General features: G+C 50.9%; 1 protein-coding gene across 1 annotated transcript; it reads right to left on the bottom strand.

Annotated features, from left to right (window-relative positions):
- Positions 1-3,928: 3,928 nt before the first annotated feature.
- Positions 3,929-9,511, bottom strand: SLC35D3 (solute carrier family 35 member D3). The gene is made up of 2 exons (XM_076333687.1): positions 9,076-9,511; positions 3,929-7,829 (listed from the first exon to the last, which is right to left on the bottom strand). The coding sequence occupies exons 1-2, from the start codon at positions 9,509-9,511 to the stop codon at positions 7,000-7,002; spliced, it is 1,266 nt and encodes a 421-aa protein (XP_076189802.1). The 3' UTR covers positions 3,929-6,999.
- Between the last annotated feature and the right edge of the window lie 568 nt (positions 9,512-10,079).

The following is a 10,079-nucleotide window of genomic DNA, read 5'->3' as shown; positions in this document are numbered from 1 at the left end:
AGCAGCTGATTCTATGAAAGACCTTTATGAGTATACAAGTATACTTAATCATTGGTAAGTAGATCCTCCAAAAGGAAAAAGAAACTGTACTGGTTGTGCTGGATGACAGAGCTGGATGCAGCACGATTAGCCCTGGTTTGATCAAGCCACTGAAACATTCAAGTGGTTCAGAAGAGTTCAGCACCCAGAAGGCACTCCAGGACATGACCAGATATCACAGACCATTCCGCTCATGCTTAACTGTTATTAATAAAAAGAAAACAACCCAAAACAGTTGAGCATTTTTGAAAGTCCAACCTTGTCTCAGGAATCCTTGAAATGTGCTGCTGGCTTGACAGTGATGCTTCTTTGGAGAGGAGCTCTTCACAGAGACCTGCACCCCAACATTCCTAAGTTAAGCAATTTCTTCCATAATGCCAGGCAAATGCATCCCAGTCTCTTTTGTTTTAGAAAATACTGTAAATCCTAGGGCCAAAAGTGTGTGACTGTGCACTGTCAGTTGTGGTGTGTTGTGTGTGCATCAGCCTTCTGGTGTTCAACGAATATTCAGACCCAGTGGCCTATCAGCCACTATGCTTGAGGAAATGCAATTTTTTTCCTGTAAAATTGTGATAAGGACATATTTAGCCGCTTTTCTTATGTTTGTAATAATGTATGTTTGTTGGACCTTTTCTGTGCCACTGAATGTTCACTCACTATCCTGGTTTCGGCTGGGATAGAGTTAATTTTCTTCCCAGTAGCTGGTACAGTGCTGTGTTTTGGGTTTAGGTTGAGAATAATGTTGATAACACACCGATCGATGTTTTAGTTGTGGCTAAGCTGTGCTTACACTAGTCAAGGACTTTTCAGCTTCCCATGACCTGCCAGTGAGAAGCTGGGAGGGGGCCCAGCCAGGACAGCTGACCCAAACTGCCCAGAGGGGTATTCCATACCGTATGACGTCATGCTCAGTACATAAACTGGGGGCATTGGCCAGGGGGCGGTGACCACTGCTCGGGGATGGGATGGGCATCGGTCAGCGGGTGGTGAGCAATTGCATTGTGCATCACTTATTTTGTATATTCTTTTATCATTATTATTATTATTATTATTATTATTATTATTATTATTATTATTATTATTTTCCCTTTCTTTTCTGTCCTATTAAACTGTCTTTATCTCAACCCACGAATTTTAGGGTTTTTTTCCCCAATTCTCTCCCCCATCCCACTGCGGGGGCGAGTGAGCGAACGGCTGTGTGGTGTTTAGCTGCCTGCCGGGTTAAACCGCAACACTCACTCAAGAAGGCGCATTGACAGAGGGAACCTGTTTCCCCTTCAGAGCCCGGGTCGGCTAGTGGTGTGATAATCAGAAGGGAAAATCCATATTTTACATTTTAACCAAGCGTACACGGTTTGGAATTGGACAGACCATAAGGACAGATTTGCAGAGATACTCTGAAGACCGAAAATTCACTTAAGAGAATTAAGCCAATTCAAGATGCAAGGAGTTAATGGTGATATACACAGCACCCTGTAGCTGGTTTTATTTAGTGATGATACTCAGTATTTACAGCAGCTGGCAAACCTGACTAGTTTACTATCATGACCAGTTCCAGCTCATTCATTTGATCCCCTCCCATGTCAGGTAAGAAACAGTCTGTGACCTTAGCAGTTATTGCTCTTTTTCAGAGAAATCCTGAATTCTGTTAAAGAATTGTTGAAATCTGTCTTGTTTTGTCAGGAACAAAATCAATAGCACTTAATTTAAAAAATGGTGTAATTTTGAGGACAGAACTGACGTTGCTTTTATTTGGGACAAACTTATCAACAAAATTAATGTGCCCAGAGCAGAATTTCTTACATCTGTCCAGTAAGAAAAAATCACAGGACCAGAAAGAGCAGATCCACCCATCTTCCCGCCAGCCAGGTCATTCACTCTGCCTCTCTTCTTGTGTGTATCATTCTTCCAGGGCCTCAAATTCAAGTGCATTCACTGCAGATCACCGCACTGTTTGGCCCTAGGTTTCTGATGCTGTCACTATTTCTTTCCGTGTAAGAACAGTGACAAACTGAAATCTGGTGGAGGGGCTGGCTTCCAGCTCCCCAGGGATGTGGGTGTAGGAGAGGGATACGAACTGAAACAGTTTGCTTTTCTGCAAACTCTCACATTTTCCCCATCCGTCCTAATTTGTAACGCTCCTATTTTCCCTATCCATCCTAATCCCAATCCCAAGTACCTCTTCAAGCAGTGTTTTCATGCTCTCTACCCGGGCTTCATCTCGGGCACAGCCTCTCTCCTATTCAAACACCATGTCTAGCATTAAAGTGTGACTGGCTTTCTTAGTCTCCACCTGTAATAAAAATGAGCCTGGCTCAACAGCGATAATGATGGCAACCCCTTTTCAGGTTTATAGCTTTATTGCTCAAAATGCTCTTACTGTGAAAAAATCTCCTTCTGGTTTTACGTGTATAATAAATATCCACACCGGCGTGCATGACCAGGAGATTTCGGTACTGGCTGGCTGGCAGTGAGGGCCCTCACTCCTGCGTCTATCCTGCACACAGCCCAGCTCCACAGGATACTGGTACGCAGCCCTGGCCCAGCTCCACAAGAAGCTGGTACGCAGCCACGGCTGAGCTATATAGGGAGCTGGTAAGCAGGGAGCTGGTGTGCAGAAACATGCACAAAGGTAGCAAGAAGCAATCTGGACATAAAAGATCCTGCTGGTCCATCCTCTCCCTGCCCTTCTAGAAAAAAAGAAAAAAAACCCAATATGGCAGAAGTCTCTGTGGCAAGTCCTCCGCCACTGGCAGAGGTTTTCAGGCTGGATGCTGGAAACAAGATTCAGGAAATACAGCAGGAACAAGGGAAGAGAAAGGAGGGCATGTGCACGCTCATCAATTCCCGACGGGCGCGAGGTTGAAGTGAAAAGCTTCCCGATGGCCTCCAACAAGCTACTGAAGCATGAATACAGCAGCTAATTGAGAGGCAGAGCTGATTGCCTGCACTGCGCTTAGACGCTTCAGGTTGAAAAACCACAGAAGAAACCTCAAAGCGGTATGTGAAATTCTACAGGACACAGGCAAAGAGGGCAAGGAGACGGGAATCTGTGGTGTTAAACCTTAACCATGACAAGCAGCAGTTCAACTGCTAATTTAGAACCCAGAGCTGAAGGACTTGCACCTTTCTGCCTACCGAAGCCTTTGCCTGCAGCAAACAGACGTAAACAAATTACAGGAGGCTGTTAAACACTGGCAATAAACTATCCCCGGACGTACACAGGGCTGTGGAGTGTTGCTTAATAAACTCTAAAATGTCTTTCACCTGTTTTTTTGTAGGTTGCTGTTCATTTTCCTTCTGGAAGTGATGGTAAATGCAGGATCAGTTTGTCAGTGATGTATGCAAATTTTTTACTTATCCTTAGAAATTTTAACTGTCCCTGCCTCCAAATAATCTGGCCTCCCTTTCATTTCTTTGTTAGAAAAGATAGCCAGTCTGGCTTTCGTTTTCCTGTTGCATGTGTATTTGTGTGTGTGTGTTTGCATGTGCGTGCGTATAGAGTAGTGCTAGAGCAGGTGTTACCTGATGATGTGTTGACACCGAAATTAACGTTTATTCTCAAAGCAGTCATTGTGCATCAGGTTCATTCATTATCCTGGAACAAGGACAGTTTCTTTCTCTAAACCATCCTGCAGGCACATTTGTGTGGAGCTCTAAGATGAATTCTGCAATAAACATCAGCCCCAGTGTCTGGTACAACCCAGTTTCAGCCACGGGCGTGTTACATACCTTTCATCCGAAGCAAACAGGTAAAAATTAATGCTTAGGTCATCTCCTAGGGTTGCCATGTGACATAGCTGGTAATACCAATACTTAACATTGTAAAATAAAATCAATATTAAGTCCTTTAATAATGCAATGATTTTATAATATAACTATTAATAATAAGCATCTTATTTTTATTTATTCCGAAGTTACAGTAGTTACACTAGTGACACTAAATCATCTTGAATATGTAACCAAAGAAATCACTGCTGAGAACCACAGAAACTTCAAGCTGTACGGAGGACTCAGCCACTTCAGATTCCTGTGTTCCTTTGTCTGTCCTCAGTCCCTCTGTCCACAACAGTATTTATAGTGTGCGGTCACATGTTCAGGAAACTTGGATGGTATAAAGGCACAAGAATAACTATAAATGAATCAGAAATGAGCACCCCGGAGTAGCAACAATAAGAAAACCAAAAGGCTTTTGGAAAGCAGTGCATTTTATTCCCACATCTTATTCTGCAGTCTTCCACTGATGCTATTAAAATACCTCAGCACGAGGCAGTATTTTTATTTTATTGTGTGACAGTCTCCGTTACTGAAAAAGTGGATTGCATTTGCCAAATTCCCATTTTAATTTAGGGAATTTACAGGTTTAAACAGAATACAATATAATCACATTTCGACTATACATGCAAATGTACAACATCATAACAGCAGCTTTTTTAAGAGTCAAAACTGTTCGCATTTCCGCAAGTTTCTACTAATACTCCAACAACAGTAAGCGGCAAAACATTGAACACCCCCAGGAAAGAGTCCTGCAACAAAAGCCCAGGGGAGAGCTTTCTACAGCACGTGCCAAACACCGAGCGTTCGCTACGGGATCTAAGACTGGCATCCAGCTGGTAAAAAGATCCACATTTCTTGTGGACAGAAAACACTGAGCGCAGTGAGGACAGATCAGAAATGTGGGTTTCTCTTCAGCCATCTGTATGATTACAATGCAGTTCAACGTCATAATGAGTTCAGTAATACAGCAACTACAAGTCATAGGCACAAACTTCTTTAGTCTAGGATGTGTTTGAAAAACTAACAAAACCCCTACTATATCAGCCTATAAACAATAAATAGTGCTTTTATTGCAAAAGGTGCCATATGGAGCTCGAGTAGAAAGTAAATGTATTTTGGCATACAGCCAGTACCTCTCGGCTCTTAAACACAAGCTATACATAACGTGTGATGCACAGATCTCCACGCCCCGTCCCCCAGCTCAGCAGCTACAGGCTTTTAGCCTGAACGTCTTTACAACCGCCTCTTTCAAAATTCATGGGTGATGCCAGGTCACCCAACTTCTGCACTCACTCAAAAAACATACTGTCGCACCTGATGTTTCTGCCTGCATTTATTGACAAGAATCTAAAGCTTCCCCAGAGATAAGTTTTGCAAATATTCCCTACTGGGTAAATTGCTCATTTCGGATTTCAGCGCTGAACGCGCTGTGAGGCTAATGCTGCCTGCTTGGCTTGAGAAGGCATTGGGCTAGGCACTGATTAATTACGGCTGTGGCAATAATTGATTTTCAGTTCAGTGGCTTAATTAATAATAACAACAACAACAACAACAACAAACTTGGTTCATTTTTTCAGGAGATGATAACAACTTGTTTCAGCCTGTGGTCAAGACGGCCCAATGGTTGGGGCACCCTTTTGGGATGAGGAAGACTCGGAGTCAAATCTCTTCTCTGCCTAGTTCTGAGCAAAAGTTTGACCCAAGGACTCCCGCCTCCCAAAAGGGTATCCCCAGGCTAAGAAATACTCAAATGCTTGTTTCCCCATCTTTCCCGTTAAATGCATGTGGTACAAAATATTAGCATGCTCAGTAGAGGCCCCGCCGGAGCGCCTGCTTCCCGCTTCCCCCACCGCTGGAACGGCCAGGGTGGAGAGGCAGCGCTGCCCCTCGCAGCCCGCGGGGACAGTCTGGGTGCAAGGCAGCAGCTTCCACCAAAGCCACGGATGTCTCCGTGCCGAGTGCACCGAGCATCCCTGCCCGCGAGCGCTCGGCCGTGCGATCTGCCGGAGCACACTGCAGCTCCCTGCCTGCCTGCCTGCCTGCCCGCACTTTCTGCCACTGGACACCACAGCGCGGGGACAGCAAGGGCTGATACGCACAAAGCCATGTCCCAACACGTGGCCAGGATACAGCAAAACTGTCCTGCAAAAGCACTCCTGGGAACCCCGGCAGAGGTGGTGTCCCCAGTTCTCCTATCAGCCTGTACTTCCGAGAGAGGGAGATGGAGAGGACACCTAGGTTCCAAGCCAGGCTCTGATTCACCCGACTTTAGGGTACAAGGAGGGGATAGCACAAGGCACGCACCGTCCCCCTGTTTTTTTTATAGCCCTCCCAAATCAAATCAAATCAATACAGTCCAACATTTCCAATCCCTTTTATTTGGGTCAAACTAATATTCCCAATGCTACATGTAGTTAAAGCTCATAGAAAAACATCCTTCTTTTGCTGACCACAGCTTCTTAAAAGTTCAGATCTGGTTCTGTTCTCATGTACACCACCGCAAGACAAAAGTATTTCTACTGAAGACACAAACTACCCAATGTAAACCAGGTCCAAGGCCCAGCCTGGCCACGGAATCAGGGAGAGTTTCAATTCTTCAGTTAAGAGGGTGATTCTACACCAATGTAATTGAAGTGGCACAACCTCTAGCTCTGTTGCAATTGTATCGACACAGAGGAGCACATAAAAGTACAGTTAATAGGAGCTTATATATTGCAGGAATATATTTATATTGACTACCTATAATTAGATGGATACAGATACGGAAGCACATCGACAGAGCCTCCGAATGGTGTTAAAATCACAAGGCTCCAGACACAAGCTAAGCTACAGGCCACCGCCGTGTCACTGGCACTGCCGACTAACTTAATGGTACTGGTGTCCCACATGGCCCAGGCTGCTGGGCAAGCGCACCGTGACTTGCTGCTACCCAACTCTCTCTGTATCCACAGCAGAGGACTCGGCACCTTTAGCTGTGGTGGGTCTAAACTGATGTACTGAAAGCAGCTGAAAGCAAGCCCAAAGCACGAGCAAACTCTGACCTTTTGCTTTTTGACAATGAGGTAAAGTCATCCTACATGATTTGGATTTGTCAGCATTGATGTGGAAATGTATGCTCTGCCTTTCCCCCTGTACAGAGAACCAGGTGTCTGTCCTCAAGCAATAGGTTTTCAAACCTGCTTTTTAAGGGTTTGGTAGCTCTTCATTTTCTATCAAATAATCCTTCTTTATATAATTAGCACCCCTCACCAACCTCCATACTCCGAGATAGGCATCCTTCAGCAAGCTCCTGTTCACTTCTTGTGTGCCGGTGGCTTTTCCCTGGACCGCCGGTCCCTTGGCAGGTTTCTCAGTGCCGTCCCTCTCCTCCTCTCTGCTCTGGCTGTTCCCTGTGGCTGATTCTTCCACTGCTGCTTCCCCAGCCCCCTCCTCCTGGGAAATCTCCTCCATCGCGAACAGTGCTTGGTCCCCAGCCTGCCTTTTCTCCTCCTCTTCTCTAGCTTCTTTCTCCAGGTCCTCGTAATTGCTCTGCCGTCTGGTCTCAATGTACTTGGCCACGCAGTAAATGACAGACCCCAAGGTGTTGACCACGACACCGGCTATAAATAACTTTGTGGGCTCCACATCATTGAATGCCACCATGCCCACTGTGATGGTTGCTATGCTCTTCACCACCCCCACAAAGCTGGTGGTCACAGCCGAGTTAATGTAAGTGCAGTGAAGGGTGGTAAAGTTCATGGCACAGCTAATCAGGATGCAAGCGACAAAGATGCATACCATGGCGGGGTCCTTCCACCCCGGGAATGACCAGACGTTGATGGAATCCATGCTGGCAAAGGAGCAGATGATGAGAAAAGGGGTGGCCGAAACAGCGATGGCGTACTGAGCTGTCAGGGGTCCGTATTCACTATCTACACTGGTCTTCTGAATGAGCACCAGGTAGGCAGCGTGTATCAGCACGGCCAGCACGCCTGTCACATAGCCCATAGCATCCCCGCTCAGGTCACCAGCTCCTGTCAGGAGAATCACAGAAAGAAACAAGCATTGTTTTTGCATGTGAGACAGAAAGAGAGCACCGTTTTGGGCTGGGGGGATATTTAGGAAATAGGCACCAGTGCCCTTTCCGTAACTCCTAAGATTTGTCATGCTTTTGCCAAGGCTGGACACACTTACCTCCCAACAGATGTATCTTTTTTTTGTGTGTGTGTGTGCTGCAAACCTATTGAATGTCATCCACTCTCCCCTAAATCCTGCAGCCAAAATCAGATTGCGTTCTCCCTTTTGTGAAGACACTACGGGAGATTTGCAGCTAAAATTGCACATACGCACAGCCACGCTGGGCATCCTCTTGCCAGTGAGGGCACACGTCAGCTCCGGCTGGCCGGGCTGCCTGCCCTCCAGCCCCCCGGCCCTCCTTCTCCCCTCCTGCTCCCCAAAACAAGGCCAAGCTGCGTGGGGCCCTCACAGCGAGAGCCTCCCTGCTGAGCCCCCAGTCAAGCTTCTTTGCAGATTAAGCTACTCGCCATGTGGGTGTGCTCTGTTCCCTGGGGCAGCCCCCAACCCAGGAGTGTCGCCGGGCCACGCAGAGCCAGCTTTGCCTCCCACCCTGCCTACCCCTCGGCTGGAAATCAACGCAGGTAGGGCCCCCAGCCCCATAGGGTTGCAGCTGACCCCAAAGGTTGCACCTACCCCTGTAAGATTGCACTTACCCCAGTAGGGCTGCAGTTGCCCCCATGGGGTTGCAGTTGCCGCCAGAAAGTTACATCTACCCCTGTAAGGTTGCACGCACCCCCCGTAAGACCACACCTCGCTCTGTAGGGTTGCACCTTCCCTAATAGGGTTGCAATAAGGTTGCACCGACTCCCGTAGGATTGCACCTACTCCCATAGGTTTATACCGACCCCCATAAGGATGCGCCTATCTCCGCAAGGCTGCACTGAGCCCTGCAAGATTGCACCTGTCACAGCGAGGCTGCATCCACCCCCGCAAGGTCGCACCTGTCCCCGTAAGGTTGCGCCTGCCACAGTGGGGTTGCAGCTGCCTCCCGGGGTTGCACGGCCCCCGTATCCTCGCACCCTTCCCACCGGGCTGCCGCTGCCCGCCCCGTCCCGCCCCGAAGCCCAGCCGGAGCGGCGGGGGCTGCCGGTGCCGAGGCGGCGCCGCCGTCGGGGCGCCCCGCGGCGCGGCGCGGCCGCCCGCCCCGTCCCGCCCCATCCCGTGCCGTCCCTCCGGTGCGGTCGCGGTCGCGGTCGCACTCACCGGCCAGCGCGGCGCCGCAGGTGGTGATGAGGACGGCGACGAGGACGCCGGGCGAGGGCATGCCGTCGCGGAGCACCAGGGCGCCGGTGAGGAGGGTGACGAGAGGCAGGCAGCGCTTGAAGACGACGTACATGGGGAGGCTGAGGCCGCGCAGCGACCAGAGGGTGAGGGTGGACTGCAGCGTGGCCAGGGCGGCCACGGCGGCGAAGGGGCGCGCCAGGCGGGGCCCGAAGGGCGGCAGCGCCGCCAGCCCCCCCCGCCGCAGCGCCTCCAGCCCCAGCGCCGCCGCCGCGCTGCTGAGGCACTGCAGCAGCGTCAGGAAGGCGAAGTGGTAGCGGGCCAGCAGGAACTTCAGCAGGATGTTCAGCGAGCCCGAGCACAGCCCGTGCGCCACCGCCACCGCGACGCCCCGCGCCCGGCCGCGCCACCGGCCCATCCTCCCCGCGCACGGCCCCGCCGCCCGCCCGGCCACCCGCCGCGGCCGCGGCGGCGGCGGCGGCGGGGGGGGACGGGGACGTGCGGAGGCAGGGGGCGGGCGGAGGCAGGACGCGCTCCCCGCAGGGCGGCCGCCGCCCCCGACGTGTCCCCCCCCCGGCGCCGCCCCCGACGTGTCCCCCCTCCTTCCCGCGCCTCCGCCCCTCCTGTCCCCTCCCCGCCGCCGCCCCCGGTGTGTCCCCCCGCCATCCCCAGTGTGTCTCCGCCGCCGCTTTCGGTATCCCCCCAGCTTCGCCCCGCGGTGTCCCCCGGAGCACGCCCCGGCTCAGCGGGGGTGGGAAGCCCCCCCGCCCCCGCCGCCGCCCGCAAGCCCTCCCAAACCCGACGGGGCGCAGGAGGGGCGGGGGGTGGCAGCGCGCACCGCTGTGCTTTCAGCCGGGGGGATAAACGCGGTGCGCCCGCAGCGTGGCGACGGAGCGCGACCGGCCCGAAAATAACGTGGGAGACCCGTGGGAAACCCCACGTCTCCCGGAGCGGGGAGGTCAGTGCAAGCCCCCCCACGCGTGCAC

Source organism: Aptenodytes patagonicus, chromosome 3 (genome assembly GCF_965638725.1).
Source record: "Aptenodytes patagonicus chromosome 3, bAptPat1.pri.cur, whole genome shotgun sequence".
NCBI lineage: Eukaryota > Metazoa > Chordata > Aves > Sphenisciformes > Spheniscidae > Aptenodytes > Aptenodytes patagonicus.
The sequence above is the reverse complement of the archived record's forward strand: the minus strand, read 5'-3'. Positions and strand labels throughout refer to the sequence as shown.